The sequence below is a fragment of the Coffea arabica genome, chromosome 2c, assembly GCF_036785885.1.
Source record: "Coffea arabica cultivar ET-39 chromosome 2c, Coffea Arabica ET-39 HiFi, whole genome shotgun sequence".
Taxonomy (NCBI): domain Eukaryota; kingdom Viridiplantae; phylum Streptophyta; class Magnoliopsida; order Gentianales; family Rubiaceae; genus Coffea; species Coffea arabica.
In genome coordinates, this window is record NC_092312.1 from 4,373,230 (window position 1) to 4,393,327 (window position 20,098).

Here is a 20,098-nt window from a genome sequence, read left to right on the forward strand (position 1 = left end):
TTAATATAAATGTATAAATGTATTATATTATATATAATACATAATATAAATGTATATTTAAATGTATAAGTGTATATTATTAAAAATGTATAAATGATAAATGAATATTATATAAATGTATAAATTAATAAATTATAAATATATATTAATATTATGTAGAAATGTATTAATATAATTAATATAAATATATACATGTATTAATATTATGTATAAATGTAAAATTAATATTATGTATATTAATATAAATATATAAATGTATTATATTATATATTATACATAATATAAATGTATATTATAAATATACATAAATATTTTTATATTATGTATAAATGTACATTTATATAAATGTATAATATATTGTATATTATATTATATATAATTTATATAACATATAATATTTATGTAAATATATTATAAATATATAAAAATATATTATAAATAAAATAAAATATTTATAATATATATGTATAAATATATAATATTAGAAATGTATAATATATATAATATACATTATTATTAATATAATTTATGTATAATATACATAATTTAAATATACATATTAATATATATTATAAAACAAAATTGAATAAATATATTTATAAATTTATATATAAATAAATGTATTTATATAAATATATAATATTTATTTCAATTGATATAATATATATAATATTATATACATAATTGAAATAAATATATTTATATTAATATAATATATATAATATACATAATTGAAATATACATATTAAAATACATAATTGAAATATACATATTAAAATACATAATTGAAATATACATATTAAAATATATTAAAATATAATTGAAATATACATATTAAAATACATAATTAAAATATACAAATTGAAATATACTTATTAAAATATACAAATTAAATATACATAATTGAAATATATTTGGAGTTGTTTTTGATATATTGTTTGGATATGGTGTGTTTTTGAAGTTGTTTTTGAAATACACATTACTGTAGCATTTGGAATGTGAAAAACAGTTTTTCAAAAACAGGTGCAAAAACACTCAATCCAAACGCAGCCTAGCTATAATTAAAGCAAAAGTTGAGTCACTCTCCAACTCTGCAAAATTTCTGAGCTCCAATTACACATCCTTCTTTATTACACCACCCACCCATATATATTCTCCACCCACTTTTATTACTGCTTTTCTGCAATTCGAAATAAATGCAGATGGCACATTTGCACCAGTGAATTCCCTCTTTCCACGCTGCCTTCGTTCACCTAAAGCAATTAAGGCATTGTTTAGACTGTCACCTTTAAAAAAAAAAATCATTTCCTATAAGTATTTTCTAAATATATTTTCAATAAATTTTTTATCTTACAGATATTACATCAATTACTCTCAAAAAACTTTCCAAAAAATGTAATCGAAACGAGTTCTAAACATTCAATATGAACTCTAATGGCTAGCTTGGGAGATAAGATTTAACTAGAAAAAAAAAAAAAAGAAGGGAAGAGAAAGGTAAAATTTTCCAATGTTTTGGAGATTTAGTGAAATAGAAAAAAAAAAAAGAAAGAAAGCAACTAATTTGGAAGGAGAAAAAATAGTTAAAAAACTTTTCCATCCCAAATCGGGCAGAAAGCAAAGGAAAGCCACTGAGAGCCGGCAAAAAATTTTAAAATTGCCCATTCTATTATTAAAAAGTTATTGAATAAAATTTTTATTAACCAATATATCAAAAATCCGTAACGAATCTTCTGTCCCACGTCTTGTGTCACTCTCTGTCCCACTTTTTATTATATTACTATTTATATTACATAAACATTATGTTTTAATTCTTTTTTGTTTCCTTAAGATTCAATAATTATTAATTGAGTAAAAAATAAATACAACAGCTTCAAAAAAGCAATATATAATAGAAAATTAAAAAATACAGCAGAAAATTCATAAAAAATCTCATTTTTTATGCATTTTGATTTTTTGAGTTTGTTAAATTTTATTTTTTACTCAATTAATAGTCATTGGATTTTAATAAAACAAAAAAGAATTAAAACATGATGTTTATGTAAGAAAAATAGCAATATATTAAAAATGGGACAGAGAGTGGCACAGAATGTGGGACAGAAGATCCGTTGCGTCAAAAATCATTTCCTTTCTCTCATAAACTCCTAAACAACATTAAAATCTCTTCTCTTCTGCTCTTATCATTTCTTTTTCTCTCATAATTTAACCTTTCTTCTTTCCTATCATCAACTCCCGAACTGGCTATAAAGTGGGAGTTTATATCCCTCCCATGTTTTAAGGGCGGCCCTAAGTATCATTTTGGAGACCGAAATGCCAATAGATCACGATATCAATGGCTTAAAGGGACTCACCATGCCATAGATTAGCAAGAAGGAATTGGAAAATTTTAAAAATAAAGGGTCACTGTATTGGACTCGGTTATCACTACATCTTGTCCACCGCGGTTACGTTACTTGCCAACCAGTAATGGACTGGGAAAATTGAAAAGGAAATGCTCAGAATCAAGCATAAAACGACTTGGGCGAGCAGAAGCTGAATTGTCCTTCTGACGTGTGAAGTTGACGCAGCTCTTTGTTGGTGGGGTTTATGGAAGCTCGGTATCATTATCCTAAAGTTCATGCAGACGAAATTTGAGAATGAAGCAAGCCAGGACAATCAGCAATTTAAAAATAGCTAACATCACCAAAAGTGGCCTTTAGTGACCACTTATTATTACAAAAACGGACGCTTACCGCTACAAGCAATTCCCTATTTCCCTGCCCCATTTCTTTCGTTTTTCCAAATATAGGAAGAAATAATTCTAAACGTTGTGAAGGGAGAAATACAGAATACTACCCAAAACCGTCACATCAAAAAATTATTTACGTGTGTGTATGTGTGGATTCTTTTCTACAGGCATATTTTGTAGTGCAAGTTAAGGCTTTGTTTGAAAAGCAGTTTTTCAAAGGAGTAATTTACTCCGTTTTCAATGAACACATTTTTCAAACCTCACATATATCAAATCATTACAGTACAGTAATTTTTTTCTATGAAAAATTCAAAAAAATACAATCCAAACAAAGCATAAAATTTTAATAGGCATCTAAATTGGCAAAATATATTACTTGTTACCTTACCGTGTTAATGAATTAATTTTATATGCACTAATAACATTATGTACGTATTGTATTGTATTGTATGTATAAGAATTGAAATTCAAATTGTAATTAAAATTAAGTAATGTGCACCCATGCCCGTTAATGCTTCCATCCATCGCTTCTATCTGATTAATAATATAATTCGGGGTGAAGAATTAAAGAAAAGTTGAAACCTTACCATTTACCGGCCAAGGCTACAGGGGTAGAAACCCTAGTAGGGCATTGGGAGGGAGCCACTGGACTGCTGGCGCCACCCGTTTAAACCATGGTAAAGACTGAGAACCACGTATGTGCCACATCGGAAAATATTCACTTACTATATTCAGCCACGTGTCCAACTAATAAAAGCGGCCCCCACACCCTCCTCCCCCCACTTTTTTGCCGTTATTAAAGAGTCTCTTGTTTGGGTCTCAGACAAAGAAAAAGAGAGGAAAAAAAAAGGCAAAAGAGAGAGAGAGAGAGAGAAACAGAAAGAGAGTGCTTTAAATGCTTCACTGACTCACCGTTGCCGGAAACTTCAATTCCCCCCACTTTTCACGGCGACTATTCTGGCGTCGCCCTTCTCGAAAAGTCTCCCTTACTCCTTCACCTCCGGCTGTCTCATTCCCGGCGGAAATCTCAAAACCAGCAGAGCTGACATTCTTCGCTTCCTTCCTTCGGTCTCAGATCGAGAGCTCTTTTTAACTATTTCGAAGTCCATTTCAGTTCGCTTGTTTAGCTTTAGTACCAACATTTGCGGGAGGGAGGACATTGTTTTTCTCATAATAACTGCGTTATTCCAGTTACGGAGTTGTCTAACATCGCCATTTTTAAGGTTCGTTGTAGCGCCATTGCTCCTTCGCTTGAAACGTTGTAGGATGACTTTTGCTTGTCTTTTAGGGTTATAACTTTGATGTTGCGCACCTTGTTCGCTCGATTTTTTTTGGGTGATTTTCCTCTCGTTTTTGCTTCTCATTTCCAACCGGTAATTAGCCGTTAGGGAGGAAAAAGAAAGAAGAAAGTAGGCGCATTTTGGTGTTTTAAGTATAGACTGTAAAATGTGCTATAAGATTTTGATTTTTGCATACGAGGAAAAGCATTTTCAGCTAATATCTGAAGTGGTTTTACAGGTGTCTTGCTTCGGACATTTTTTTGTGGTTTTTAACAGGATTCATCTTTGTTAATTTTAGTCACTACAGAAGCTAAACAATGTACTGAGTCTGATTATCATGTTCGCATATATGTGTATTTTTTTTTTTACAGAGTTGTGATGGAAATATAAGAGGGGGCATTGGAATTGTATTTGTTGAAGTGGGGATTGAAATGAGAAGGCTTCTGCTGTGTTGTGGTTTGGCACTTATCTTGGTTGTTTTATACCCCATTTCTGTGAATGGCTTAAGTCCGTCAATGAATGACGATGTTTTAGGACTGATTGTATTCAAGGCTGATGTTCAAGATCCACAAGGAAAATTGGCGTCCTGGAATGAAGATGACGAGAGTCCCTGTATCTGGAATGGTGTCCAATGCAACCCCAGATCCAATCGGGTATCTGAGCTTGTTCTTGACGGGTTCTCTCTTTCAGGAAAACTAGGCAGAGGCCTTCTTCAACTCCAATTTCTTCATAGGCTTTCCCTGGCAGACAATAATCTTACAGGCAGCTTAACCCTCAGCCTTGGCCAGCTTCCTAACCTCAGGACTCTAGATTTGAGTGGTAACAGTTTATCTGGACCGATTTCAAGTGATTTCTTTCAGCAATGTGGGTCTTTAAGATCGTTATCTTTGGCTAAAAACAAGTTTTCGGGTCAAATTCCTGCTAGTTTGAGCTCGTGCTCAATGCTTACTTCCCTGAATATCTCATCCAATCAATTTTCAGGGCAGTTACCCGCAGGGGTGTGGTCTATGCGTGCTCTTAGAACGCTTGATCTGTCTGACAATATGCTGGAGGGTGAGATTCCCAAGGGCATTGAAGGTTTGACCGCTTTGAGAGCACTAAACTTGCGTAAGAATAAGTTTGTTGGTGAAATTCCTGATGGAATTGGAGGTTGTATAATGTTGAGGTCAATTGATTTGAGTGAAAATTCTTTGTCAGGAGCGCTTCCCGGCTCAATGCAGAAGCTTACCTTATGTAATGATCTGAGTTTACAGATTAATGCATTTACAGGCAACATGCCAGATTGGATTGGAGAAATGAGAAGCCTTGAGGCACTGGATCTCTCTGAAAATAACTTTTCAGGTGGGCTTCCAACTTCAATTGGCCAACTTCGCTCGTTAAAGCAGTTAAACATATCCACCAACACCTTTAGTGGCATCCTGCCTGATTCTATGAGCGGCTGTGTAAACCTTTTGGTATTAGATGTTAGTCACAACTCTTTGAGTGGCAACATTCCTTCTTGGATTTTCAGATTGAGTTTACAGCAACTTATATTTTCAGAAAATAGATTGAGCGGGACTATGGACAATGCTTTTGCTGCATCAATGGAAAATTCTCGCCAAAAGGTTGTTGCTTTGGATATCTCGCACAACAATTTATCTGGTGAAATTCCTCCAGCCATTGGGGTTTTTAGTAGCTTGCAAGTTTTAAATTTGTCCAAAAACTCACTGATTGGTGGCATTCCATCAAATATTGGAGAACTGAAGTTGTTGGATATACTTGATTTGAGTGAGAATCAATTAAATGGTAGCATCCCTTTGGAAATTGGACGAGCTACATCTCTTAACAAACTGATCCTTGAGAAGAATTTTTTGGCTGGAAATATTCCTACATCGATTGGCAACTGTTCTATGTTAACCTCCTTGTAAGCTCTCTGCCCTTAATTCTTTCCTTTGTGCGTTTCCTTAATGATTATGCCTTTAGTTGTCCGATTCAATTTTTGATTCAATCTGTGAATCTATATGGAATTAAGTTTTGGGCTTAATGCTATAGCTTGGATGGAAGTCAGAGAATTCAGACGCTATATTGCCTGGTAGCTTCGTTTATGATCAAAAGTATTTTGAGATTTGACATCTTAATGTCGAAAAAAGTTTCACAATTTGCAATAATATCTTGTCAGCTAAAAGTATTCTTTGAGATGCTATATCAGCATTTCTTTCGCTTTACAGTAGGTCTAGCTTATTATTTTTCCAATTAATTAAATTCATTCAATAACTGCAAATTGCATTGACTTTGTTATAACTTGTGAATCATGAACTTTGTCTTTTAGCTTTCCTCTGTTTTCCTAATAGTGGATCATGAATTGGATGTCCTTCTAAGTCTTATCTGTTGCTTTTACCAAATTTGGCAGGTCACTGTCACAGAACAATCTGACAGGCCCTGTACCTGCAGCCGTAGCTAAACTTGCGTACCTGCAGTATGTGGATTTGTCTTTTAACAAACTCATTGGAACCCTTCCAAAGCAGTTGGCAGATCTTGGCCGCCTTCTTTCCTTCAACATTTCACACAACCAGCTACAAGGTGAACTACCAGCCGGGGCTTTTTTCAATACCATATCTCCATCCTCAGTATCAGACAATCCGGGACTTTGTGGTGCTTCAGTCAATAGAACCTGCCCTACTGTCCTCCCAAAACCTATTGTACTTAATCCCAACTCTTCTGATTCCCCTCCGGGCTCAATTCCTGAAAAATTCGGTCATGAAAAAAAAATTCTCAGCATTTCTGCCCTGATTGCCATTGGTGCAGCTGTTGTGATTGTCGTTGGCGTAATTGCTATCACTGTGCTCAATCTTCGTGTACGCTCTTCTGCATCTCGTTCTGCAGCTGCTCTCACGTTTTCTGGGGGTGATGAATTCAGTCATTCTCCTAGTACAGATGCCAATTCAGGCAAACTTGTCATGTTTTCTGGTGATCCTGATTTCAGTACGGGGACGCATGCTCTGCTCAACAAGGACTGTGAGCTTGGACGGGGTGGATTTGGAGCTGTCTACAGGACTGTTCTAAAAGATGGGCGCTCAGTTGCCATTAAGAAACTTACTGTGTCGAGCCTCGTCAAGTCGCAGGATGATTTTGAAAGGGAAGTTAAAAAATTGGGGAAAGCTCGTCATTCTAATCTTGTGACGCTTGAAGGTTATTACTGGACTTCATCACTTCAGCTTCTTATATATGAGTTTGTTTCCGGTGGAAATTTGTACAAGCGGCTTCACGAAGGATCTGGTGGAGACTACCTTTCGTGGAACGAGAGGTTTAATACGATTCTTGGGACTGCCAAAAGCTTGGCTTACTTGCACCAGATGAACATTATACACTACAATTTGAAGTCGAGCAATATCCTGATTGATGGCTTAGGTGAGCCCAAAGTTGCTGACTATGGATTAGCCAGGTTGCTGCCCATGTTAGATCGATACGTTTTGAGTAGCAAGATTCAAAGTGCACTTGGTTACATGGCACCTGAATTTGCTTGTAAAACTGTGAAGATAACTGAGAAGTGTGATGTGTATGGATTCGGGGTTCTGATTCTGGAAATAGTCACGGGGAAGAGACCGGTTGAGTACATGGAAGACGATGTGGTAGTACTTTGTGACATGGTCAGAGGAGCACTGGAAGAAGGCAGGGTGGAGGAATGTGTTGACGGGAGGCTGCAGGGGAAGTTTCCGGCCGAGGAAGCAATTCCAGTAATGAAATTGGGATTGATTTGTACATCTCAGGTGCCTTCAAACAGACCGGACATGGCAGAAGTGGTCAATATATTGGAACTGATTAGATGTCCTTCTGAAAGCCAGGATGAATTGGGATGATGAGTTTAGTAGAGTTTCAAACTTCAAAAAGAGTGTGTTAGTGATAGCTTATCCGGGGAGAACGAATCCGGTTTTGTTATCTGACTATAAGAAAATCTTCTTCTTAGAGATTCTTTAGTCTCTTGTTGTTTTAGGCATCTTTTGACCCTTTAGTTGCATATTTGCAATCTCTCCTCTTTTGTTCCGTTCAATCACCGGATTCATTTTCGCCGGGTTACTATTTAGTGGGATGTCACATTTCTTTTTCCTATTGGCTTCCTACCTCATCTTCATCTCTAACTTTTGGAGCTTGTTTTGTTTATTTATTTATTTATTTATTTTTGGGTTCTGCAAATAAATGTCAAACAAGATGTATCCTCAACCACTCGCTCCCCTGGTTAAATTGATAATGCGGACAGGACAGTTGCAGTTATCATCCGTCCAAGTTGGCCTTTCACATTTTTTCTAATCGTCAGAGCTTGAATTTACATCCAATTTGTCCGTGACAGTAGTGGTCTTTCTAACTAAACGATTGGATGCTCCCGGGCGACAGGTCAGAGTATAATTCACCAAGTCAAAAGTGAGTTGATAGTTTCGAGGGTTCTCAAAGATTCTAAGCACCTTTATCAAAGCAGGCAGTAATCTGAGGGATGATTATAATAATTAGAAGAGGGGCATGTAAAAAAAAGCTGAAGCTATAATGCGACGGAGGAAACAGTCAGAGGGCAACTTGGATGTCGGAGAAGCAGCACTCTTTTATTTATGGGTTAATTACATTTATCCCCTGAGGTTTGATCATATTATCAATCAATCCCTATAATTTATCCAAATAACGGTCTCACCCTTTAAATGATCAAACATTTAACAAAAATCCCCTTAATGCCGAAAATGCCCTTATTGAGGCCATGTTGTATTAAAAAAAGAACATATTTTTATTTTATTAACCCTGAAGCAATCCAAAAAAATAGAAAAAAATTTTTTGTTTATTATTTTATAAAAACAATATCTTTGCTTCCATAAATAATTTTAAATCAATAATTATTTTAAATCTTAAAAATGAATATTAAAAATTAGATAAATTGAAAGAAAAATAAAAAAAGAAGAAATTGAGGATTTAAAATAGTTGCTTCTTTTTTATTTTTCTTTCAATTTATCTAATTTTTAATATTCATTTTTAAGATTTAAAATAATTATTGATTCAAAACTATTTATGGAAGCACAGATATGGTTTTTATAAAATAATAAGCAAAAAATTTTTTCTATTTTTTGGATTGATTCAAGATTACAAAAATAAAAATATGTTCTTTTTTTAATGCAACATGGCCTCAATAAGGGCATTTTCGGCATTAAGGGGGTTTTTGTTAAATATTTGATCATTCAAAGGGTGAGACCGTTATTTGGACAAATTACAGGGATTGATTGGTAGTATGATCAAATCTCAAGGGAGGTAAATGTAATTAACCCTTTATTTATTATGCCAGCCATGCCTTCCGGTATTCGCAATCGACTTCATTAAATTCATATTTTGTTTCTTTCCCTGTGGCCATTTGCACCACACTTCTTTCAAGGGCTCTTTCTACCTAATCATGGCCTCTTCCCCAGTTACCAAGTGTCACGATTTGTGATGAAGTAAAACATGCAAATTGGCTTTGTATTTTGGAAATTTGCTTGGTCTCAGTACCGTCTCTTTTTTCTTTTCTTTTTTTTTTTTTTTTTGCTTTGGAAGAAAGAAAAAATAAAACTTAATTGCATTTGATAGTAATTTGCATCACTTTAATTGAAAATGTTCGACCATGTGCAGTGATAACTAATATGAGTTGTCCCCAAGGACCCGATAATGAATGTCGTTGGGTCCAAGAACCTAACGTTTGGCAATTTTGTAATCAACTAGCCACATGGGATTATTACCAAGACTCCATTTTTGTTTTGTTTTGTTTTTGTTTTGAAGAATTGGTTACCAAGAAACTGAATTCATTTTTATTCCTCATCTAATCATTTGGTTCTCTGGTTGCTTGAGTGATCAATACTCCTAACTCTCATTGCTCATTAGTCATTATGACTCCAGCGGCCGGTCATTTAGTGAAATTTTACTCCGATGTATACAAAATTGCATTATTCGGAAATGCGCTGGTGGTTGAAGACAATAATTGGGGTTTAGATATTGGAGTCCGATCAATGCGGCCTTCAATTGCCTTAGATAGTCTCGATATCAATGGAAAACCAAAAAAAAAAAAAAAAAAAAGGGGTGACAGCGAATCCAAAAGTTGTGGAGTTAAAGACAGGGGTTCTGTTTGACTGGGGCGGGGTGGCTTAAAGTAAATAGAATCGAAAGAATAAAAAGCAATCTCAAATGTAGAGAAAGGTAGTGGGCTCAGAGGTCATGACAGGGGAAGGACGAGAGGGGAGTCTGCAGAATCAAGAATCATCATCATCATCATCCCGTCCACCCAACACTGCTTTTTTAGTAGCACTATGCGCTTTACTGAGAGGAGACCAAATGATACCAGATGAGCCCTTTTTTTCCCCCTGCTTTTGTTGAGCACATTGCAGTGGGGAAGGAGTATAAATGATATAAAAGAGGGTTCAACCATAAAATGATGTTGGAATTTTGATACAAACATGTAAAGCAATTGGGGAAGACAGACACTACTGTGTGCATGTGCTGATAATCATCCCTTCCCAAATATACCCGCGCCTAAAGCGTGCGTATGAATCAGATTGAATCCCAAGCTTCTCTATTTAATACTCTAATTAAGCAAACAAATATCCCGTGTATTGCTTGGCTCAAAAAAGCCAATGTGGAGCAAAAGAATTTTTTTTTTCAAAACTATTAAAGCCCTTTCGTTTGAGGGTTGTTCAATGTTAAGATTAATTTTCGTTCTTTCAATGTTAAGATTAACTTTTCGTGCACAGGATAAGAACGATATCAATTTTTTTGGATTAATTTTGTATACACTGTCATTGTATACACTATCCCCGTTAGATATAACTCATATGTCATTCATCCAACAGTGATAGTGTATACACTATATAAGATTTACCCATTTTTTTTTTCTTATAACTATTTCCTCCGTTCTTTTCATTTTCTTGCTTCAGATCCATGTATAACCCTTTTTTGTCTTAGCATTCCCATTAATGTGCACACCATATTTTGGAAAGCAACTACTGCTACTTCTCATGACGCGTACGAGTGAATTCTCACCGTCTTTCAAAAGCCTAAGTGTTAAAACATCTTGGCCTCGTGGCCCTCATCCACGGTTGAGGGGCAGAAGCGGTCATCAGAACTGTTCACGACCAGATTTTGGCCAAAAAAAGTACGGTCCAAATCATTAGTTATACATCGATTTTCACAATGTGCGTGAGATCCATAAAATTTTATACTCCCTCCCTTTTTTTATAACTGGCGTTTAAGAAATTGCAGGCCAAGTACTTTTATCTGTCGTTTTACTATCCCCATGCAGCATTTATTATTTTTTTACAATTTTACCCTTTTATCTCTCTTACAGGGTTCTTAATTACTACTCCTAGTAATTATTGCTTCTCTCTGCCCTTCCATATTCTTTCTTCTTTTCTCACAGAATGTTGAACCCCTTTGTTCTTCTCCATCATCGCCTCCCTCCGCATCAAGAATTTGAATGGACCAAGAATTTGAAGATGAGTTAATTAAACAAGTGGTTGAAGATTCTTTTGAAGAAACAAGAGAGGATGAAGATGCAGAAGTTGAAGTCGAATGTGCCAAAATAAATAAAGCTCCATTATGTATTGATTTGAATGAACCTGCAAAGTTTGATTTTGACTTGAACAAAATCCCTGATGAAATAGGAGAAGAAGTCGCAGAAAAAGAATTTGAAGAAGTGGTCAAGATCATGTTAAAAATTTATCTTCCCAATTTCTACTAGCTTGTGATCGGAAGGGTGGCTCTGATCAACTATGGCAAGGAATACGGAAAGCTCATCGTCATCGTCGACGTCATCGATATGGGTTAAGCTCCTTTGCATCCTTTTCAACTTCCAAGAATGATCCAAGTCTTTTTGATGAGTTGATACCCTCATGGCTCGTACGGCTGAAACATTATTCAGATAATTGAGAACTTCTTGAACCACATGGAGATCACATTTCAATTGATCGGGGAAGCTGACCTTGCCTTTCTAAAAATAATGTATTTCTCTTGAGACTAATTTATATAGTGAAATCCTTATAGCCTCTCAAAATATTTGGTGGGAGTTAAAAATGTTTAAAATTTCAGATAAAAAATTTAGGTGAAAATTTTTGGTGGGAAAGTTTTTCATTTTAGAAACATTTAGTTTCATTTTAGAAACATTTAGTTTGGTGAAAGTTAGTTTGCATTGCAAATAGCACTATTTAATACAGTGAGAAAAAACATGGGTGAATAGAATAATTAATGAGGGTATAAAAGAAAAGTGGTGTATAGATTTAAGCAATGAAAACTTTTCTTAATTGACGTGCAATTCCTTAAACACCAGTTATAAAAAAAGGGAGGGAGTACTAAAGTTACACGTTGTGCAAACAAATTTATGCCGTGTGCAACCAAAGTTACGTGCTGTTGAAAATGACCAAAATTTCCAGGAACGGTTCATGCCCCTTATCCCCTCATCCACTGTCCTTGTCAAGGTTGTTCTTTCCACGTATTAAGTCTGTTTATCAGTAGTAGTAAAAGAATGTTAGCAAAACTAGTAAAATAGTCTTATTAGGTAGATTTTTTTTTTTTTTTGGCCCTTTTGACAGGTCTAGCAGATACTGTTGCTTTAGTTGTATGAATTTGGAAAGGGTATACTTGGAATTCCGAAAAGCTACAGTTAAATTCACTGGATTAATAAATATCAAGGGATTTCAATTCTAGCTAGTGTTAGGTGAGGCTTTAAGACGAGAGAGCGTGCAATCCTCTTGGGCTGGAAACACAAAATCCAGTTTAAGAACACTTATGTGCATGTTTTTCCCCCTAAAGTCCTATTGATAGTATACCAATTTCCGGAAAAGATGGGCGCGATAGATTTATGAAAACATGATACTTTTGGGCCGCTAACGCCACCCTCTTTGATCTCCATCTCCCGGGATAGAAGAAGATGATCGGACTGTTACTTGTTAGGCTAAGCCCATTTTTGATCGAGCTAACTCAATTGCAAGGTCTCTGAGAACCAAGAGAAAGATGAATCCCTTGCTTAACTAAGGCATGTAGGCTCTTCAGAGTAGTAAAGAAAGCTAAGTGTTACCTGACCCCGGCAGCAGCATATAATTTAACCACAGTTCCATGCTTCATTAACAAACTAGACTAGAGACCTCGCATAGGACAACAAAAGTGGCGAAAAGAAAGACTTTCATATTCGTCAAAAGAAAAAAAAAAAAAAAAAAGGGTTTAAATGGACCAAAACTGTTGAAGCTGGTGCTTCATATAATTCCTGCACGTGATGGCGCATAAATTTGAGCCAAAATTTTCTTCCATCCACTATTTCTAATCTTTTACATCTATTTCTCTTTGCCTTCTCCTGTCTTTCCCCGTTTGGAGCGTCATGAGAAAGGGTCTAATTGTGTCTTCACTGATCATTCCAATCACTTCCCCACCCATTGGAATCAACCCCATTGGCACGTCTACTTCCTAAATGATTTCCACCGGGCGACTTCAATGTCACTTCTTCATCCCAGTCATCATCCCAACTCTGGTCCCAACTTTCTTCTAATGTTTCCACGTTCCTTGATGAGCCAGAGCCTTGCTGCCCCATCTCAAGTTCCTGGTATGGAACGCCATTGAGATGCCTTCCATCTCTCCCGATCTTGCAGCATGCCCACATAACTCCTATAAGTAGAGCTGTTGCAAGGAGTAGGTAGGCCCCATTTATGGGCTTTACATATGCAGTGTAAGAGGGGAGGCCAGGTGGAATTCGAACACCTCTCTCGATTACACAAGACCAATTACCAGCATTTACTACAATTGATGAGCTTCTGCTAGCAATAGATGAGACATTGATCTGACACAAAACAACCCAATATCATTAATTTTGTGTACATGGGAGACTGAACGCGTCGAAAAGACCCCTCCCAACAGAACAGTCTCATAAATATACTCAGTTTTTAGGTCTCCCATCAAGCTGAAAAACTACACCTTATCAAGGATATCCAAAAGTTGGAAGGATTACTGAGGATGCATACCTTTCTAACTTTGTGTGCCAGTATATCTACATCATTTTGGGATGAATTTACTGGAAGAAGTGTAACATTCAGTTTCACAGAGCTCTCACCATCATTGTGGACAAGAAGAAACAGTCCACTGTTAGCTGCAAGTGAAACAGGATCCAGTAAACTCCTTGTCATAGAACTATATATGTAAATACATCAATCTTGAACTAACTCAAGAACATAATTTAGTTTTTCATTCTTAAGAGTTTATTCAACTACTGTACGCTTCCTTCCTAAACAGAAAGCACTTAACTTACACCTGATGCAAATGCTGCCTTTCAGTAAAAGAATTAGCTGCTACTACCTTGCTATCCCTACTCCAAAATCTCCAAAAAGAAAATCAGCCAGAGACTTCCGCTTTCCCTCCGCCCTACAAAGCACCATCCCTTCCCCTCCTATTCCTTCTGCTTGGGAAACAAGCCCCGACAAAAAAGCGACAACTATGAACGCAGACAGAGATAGAGAGAGCCCGGAAGGAAATAAATAGAACCTCCCCTCCTCTCCTCCATTTGTAAAGAGAAACAAATGCACAAAAAACTACACGTGGGAACTCACCGCAGAAATATATGATGATGCACAATCATGGGGAATGAGTGAGAAAGCTCGAGGTCACGAGAAGGACAAATTAAAAGCTGAAGTATACAAGAATTCCACACCATATCATGAACTCTTATGCTCGTAAAGTAGCTCGTGCTTACTTTCAGTAGTAAGATAAAAGTAGCCAGTACGGGTTATAGGAGGGGCAAGGCAGGTTAGCTATCAGTATAGAAGCAAGCAAGAGTCTCCGAGTTCCCAGAGAGAAATGCTTAAGGAGTTTGCTAACGAAATCTTTGTGGTAAACAGCAGATGAACCTTGTAGATTAGGTGTGAGGGATGGCAGAATGTGAAAAAAAGATGAGCAACAAGATATTCATGAATTTTCTCAGTGCAGACAGTACATTAACAATATTGCATTTGAAGCCTGCCATAAGGGAGAACAATATTAAGTAGCAAGAAAGCCTTGTTTTGCATTAAATTCAAACTCCTGAAAGACACAGGAAAATTCAAATTGCTGCTCCACGTTAAGATTTCTCAGTTGCTTGAGCCAGTGAACATATGATTGATCAGATTTCTTGCCTTTTCTATTCAATAATCAAAATTTTTTTTGTCTTACTCTCTCAAAATTTGTTTGTTCAACCTAAGTATTCCACAATAAAACTCTCTGGCTAGGGATCTGCAGTGTTCAAAATTTTAATTTCCAACTCTTAATTGGAGTATTGATGAATTATGATTATCTACACAAAGTTTTTGAAAGATTACCATGCTTTCAACACATTCTTCTTCTATACTCATACTCTTCAACTGCAGATGTTATTCTTGCTTTATGAAAACTAAGGAGAAATAATAACAAGAAAAATTTGGAAATTGATTTTTATCATAATTTTTTTTCCTTAATTTGATTTTCCAAGGCTAAACATTCAACCAAGTCTAAATTACTAATCTTTCTTTGTCCTTAACATTATGATGGGTTCAAGCCAACTTTTATGTTCTATACAAGAAATTTCTTTGGGATTCTACATCACTTAACTTCAGCTTTTCAAGGCAGTAAAGCTCAGCAGCTGCAATTAATTCAACTTATAGTCTTTCTCCTGTTACTATCAACTAGAAAAGTCCCCCTCCCGCTCCAGAATTTCAAAGTATTAATTCCGACTGTTACCAACTAATGAAGCCTTCAGCCATCAATAGCTCCACAAGCAATAAATCTTGCTCTATGATGGATGTCCTGCAACCTTTTTTTTTCCCTGATCTTTTGCAATCTTCATGACTATTCACTACAACCTCTATTGTAACATCTAAATTCCAAGCATGCAAAAAAAGAGTTAAACTCTTTCAGACCAGTAAAATGTAAAATTTTAGAGGGACCAGACTTCCAGCAGGAAAGTAGCAGGCGGCTTGTTCAACTATCATACGTATATCCCACATCAATAAAAGAATAGCAATACTGTAATAGCACTGGGGCTTATACATTAAGAGAGAAATTACTCAAACTCCATATATACTTATCATTCATTCAAACATATTTACTGCAGCACGTTACTATGACAGTTGTGCTTTTGAGCACACAGAGTAACGTGTAAAGATCCCCTGAATGTTGTATGCAAACATACAAAGCTTGATTCTCACCCTAAAACATTAGCAAAAGGTGACGCCATCAGCTCTACCTGATACAAGGTTTTTCTTCATATAAATTTTTACCCAAAAAAAGGGTTAACTACCCTTAGGTTCTTTCTATATGTTGATGCAGATAGCAAAGTTCATTGGAAATATAGGAGACTTGAAAAAAAAAATTAAAGGATCCACAAACAAAGTTCCTAAGAGGCATTTATTGCCCTTGGAGACAACCTAAGCAAAGAATCCAGTATAACCAGTTTCTATTCCTGCTCTAACCTGAAGTCTGAATGCAATCCCTCGGGAAGAAGGAACAAACTAGAAAAAGACAGTAAAAGAATAAAACGGTCATATGCCATTCTTAGGTCATTAAGGTCGCAGAAAAACAAAGTGACGCTTATGTGTTTGTATGACTCGCTAACTATAGCAAGTTTTTGTTCATCCCCCCACCCCCCAGCTCCTCCCCCTCCTGCAGTTTGAATGTGATAATTATCCTTGTGATGGCAAAATTCCATAATACAATTGGTCACGTTAATTACCTAGATCAGAGACAAATTACTCTAGTGAATGACTAATCGAAAGAAGGGCAACGCCAAAAAAATCTTCATCTTCTCCCTCAGTAACAAGCAATAGCTGGGAGTAAATAAAGCAGTAAAATTCCCATGAAAATAAAGAGAGTAAGGGGAAACGTGAATTACCATCTTCATCTTTGGGAAGAAGGCAGGCTGTGACATTGGTAACATCATCATGGCATTTCTGGAAATTCAAGTCACATGTTTCCAAGGCATTGGGTTCATTGCCCTCAATGTTATGATCCACAGATTTTGATTTAGCGGCTTCTGGACCAGGGATCGGGGAAGGACTTGCCTACGCACAAAACCATTCACATTTTTCAAAAGACTTTTTTAGAATATAACCACTTCACACCCAACACGCATGCAAATTAATATTCTTGAAGGCCGAAAAAGGGTACCTCTGTCTTGGGTGGATTGCCCCGAAAGTAACCATCCCCAGAATTTGATTTAGCAACTGCGGGACCAGGGCTCGGTGACGGACTTGCCTAAATACAAAACCCCATCGATGTTCTTCAGAAACATTTTAGAATTTAACCACTTCATATCCAACAAACATGCAAATCAACATTGTGGAAGGCCGAAAAAGGGTACCTCTTGAACGGGTTTTCGGTTGAATTTATCACCTCGTAGGGCTAGGTTCCGCCGAGCTTGACATGGAGATGCAGCGCTTGATCGTTGTGGAACAGCCCAGATCAAATAAATCAAGGACAAGAAAGTCATGATCTTCCAATGACTCATGATTTCTCTTCTGAAATTGATTCAGTAATCTAGTACCAAGAATTATACATACAGTTCGCGAAAGTTATGTGGTTTTTCCCAGATATGAAGAAGTCCAACGAGTCTGGTTATAGGAAAGTAATCAAACATTTTATTTTAATTTTTAGTCGTCGTTTGGGATAAAAAGGGGGGAAATATTAGAAAAAGAGTTTGGAGGAAGGGCGGAGGAATTTGCGAAGCGAACAAAGGATGCGAAGACAACCGTTGACGGACGAATAGAGGGAGACGAAGCATTAAAGAAGCAGAGGACAACGGACCGCGTCCTGACTCCCGAGTCAGTCAGCTGAATGAAACACGTTGTACTCGGAGAACTACGTATGAATTGAGGAAACAAAGGTGCGGTGGGGTCAGATTTAGGGGCTGGATTTTTCCTGCATTTTCCCAGTCATTCGTGTGGTTTGGTTTCTATTCTTTAGGGGATTGTAGTGTTCCATGTACTGGAATTCAAAAGCCTTAGGCCAAGTTTGGAAGTTTAGGTTAGAAAAGAGGAGGAAAGTTATGAGTGAAGAGAAGAGGAGAGAAACGATTGTTGCGTTGTTGTTTGGGAGTTTTGAGAATTAGTGGAATGATTTTGAATATGAAAATCATTAAATATTTGTTCAAGACATTTTTAAGAATAAAAGATGTATTTTCAAAAAATTTTACAAGCTTCCTCTCTATTTCTCTCCGATTTGGGAGGAAAAATTTTGCCCACTATTCACCCTCTCATTTTCTTTCTTTTCTCTCTTACTTAAAACTCACAAACAAAAAAAAATCAGACTTTCTCTTCTTTTCCTTTCTTTTCCATTCGAATCCTCAACTCCCAAAGGCACCCTAAGATGTGATTGATAAATTTTGCTTTCTTGAAAAAAATATAAAGATGTGATAGCTTACTTGTAAACTGAAAGCATGACAAAACTAAACACCTAAATACCTTTCTGAGCTTAATGCTTCAACGCAAAAAAAAAAAAAAAAAAAAAAGGATCTAGACACAAATCATGTGTAAATTACAAGTTTATATCTCCGCGAGTGCACATTAACAATGGCTATAGATTGCATCTGTAATTTTTAAAAATTTAATTAATTTTCTTATTATTAACACTTCAACTCTATCTTAACGATTGTCCAAACAAATTTTTTTAAAAAAAAAATTATTGCACGAAAATAGACTACGTGTTTTACTTAAAAATCAAGTAAAAAATTCTTTTCAATGATGAACAAACTACTTTTTCATTGGACGGTGGTATTAAAAAATTCTCAACACATTCGTCTTGTAACTTGCTTGAAGGATGAGATTAAGTTTAAAAAATGTTACAGTTATGAAATGTCTTCTATGCAATCACCTTCAAAATTCGATATTCCTTCATCTTTTCTCGTCCAGTAATATACTTAAAATAAGAGGGGGAATAATTGCAGTGAAAATTGAAAAGTAAAGTGTACAAGTCCCGGGACTATAGTAGGAATCCTAACTGCGCTTCTTTCGTTAGCCGGTATTACGAGGGAAAAAACAAGAACTATTTGTTCGTTTGGACTACCGTTGCAAACGAATCGAACCCCTCCCGATTGGAGAATACGAGTTCGAGTTAATCAAATCGAATTCGAATTTAAAAATACCAATGATTGTTAGCTTGCGAAAGGTTCGCGAGCTCTATCATATATATATATTTTTTATTTTAATAGTAAAATTACACATATATCTCTAATATTTTATTATTTGTAAAAAATAATTATTTTATTCATAATTAAAATAAAATAATTACTTTTTTTATTTTTTAAAACTCAAGTTTGAGTTAGCGCTCGACTCGAATTTGAGTCGAATTGGAACTTGATATTTTGAACTCATCGAACTAGAATTCGAGTTCGAGTTTTGTAAAATTAACTCGAAACTTGGTTTGATTAGGTCAAATCTCAATTTGACTTAGCTCATTTGTACCCATTGTTTGAACCAAAACTTTTAAAATTTTTTTAGAATAGATGGATTGTAGCATACGATATTAAAAAAATTGATAAAACTCGTACAAACTGTTTGAGTTTAAAGATTTTCATATTTGTAGTGATTTTCAATTACTTGTAAATATAACATATTGTCGTGACTTTCAAAAATTTTTTTTTTTACACAACATATCGTGATTTTTAATCATTTTTTCTTTTTTTTTTTAAGTGTACTCGATATAAAAGCGGAAAAAGACAGTCCTTGTTTGGACAGCCATTTTCCGATAAAAAATTACGTTGTTTTCCATGATCACATTTTCCTATTACTTTTTTTCCTCGCATATAACTACAATAATTTTTCTAAAAAAAATCCTAGAAAATGCAACCCAAACACGAAGGGTCCGTTTGGATTAGCTGTTTTTGGGGTTGTTTTTCAAAAACAATACTGTAGCATTTCGTTTTTGAAATATAAGTCCGTTTGGATTAGTTGTTTTTGGGGTTGTTTTTCAAAAACTATATGGAAAACTTTTACTGTAGATGTTTTTTGGATTATTTTTAGAGGTATTTTTAAAACATATTTTTGAGTATTTTATAATTTATAATTTATATATTTTTATATTTATATACATTTATGATTTATAATACATTTATAAATATTTATAAATAAATATTTTT

General features: G+C 35.4%; 2 protein-coding genes across 2 annotated transcripts; one reads left to right on the forward strand and one right to left on the reverse strand.

Annotated features, from left to right (window-relative positions):
- The first annotated feature begins 3,563 nt into the window (after positions 1-3,563).
- LOC113725272 (probable LRR receptor-like serine/threonine-protein kinase IRK) lies at positions 3,564-8,091 on the forward strand. Its single transcript, XM_027248342.2, has 3 exons — positions 3,564-3,948; positions 4,377-5,908; positions 6,395-8,091. Exons 2-3 carry the CDS (start codon positions 4,437-4,439, stop codon positions 7,839-7,841), a joined length of 2,919 nt encoding a protein of 972 aa, XP_027104143.1. The 5' UTR covers positions 3,564-3,948; positions 4,377-4,436; the 3' UTR covers positions 7,842-8,091.
- A 5,047-nt stretch (positions 8,092-13,138) lies between these two features.
- Positions 13,139-17,618, reverse strand: LOC113725273 (uncharacterized). The gene is made up of 5 exons (XM_027248344.2): positions 17,327-17,618; positions 17,134-17,220; positions 16,859-17,027; positions 13,986-14,110; positions 13,139-13,804 (listed from the first exon to the last, which is right to left on the reverse strand). The coding sequence occupies exons 1-5, from the start codon at positions 17,471-17,473 to the stop codon at positions 13,373-13,375; spliced, it is 960 nt and encodes a 319-aa protein (XP_027104145.1). The 5' UTR covers positions 17,474-17,618; the 3' UTR covers positions 13,139-13,372.
- Between the last annotated feature and the right edge of the window lie 2,480 nt (positions 17,619-20,098).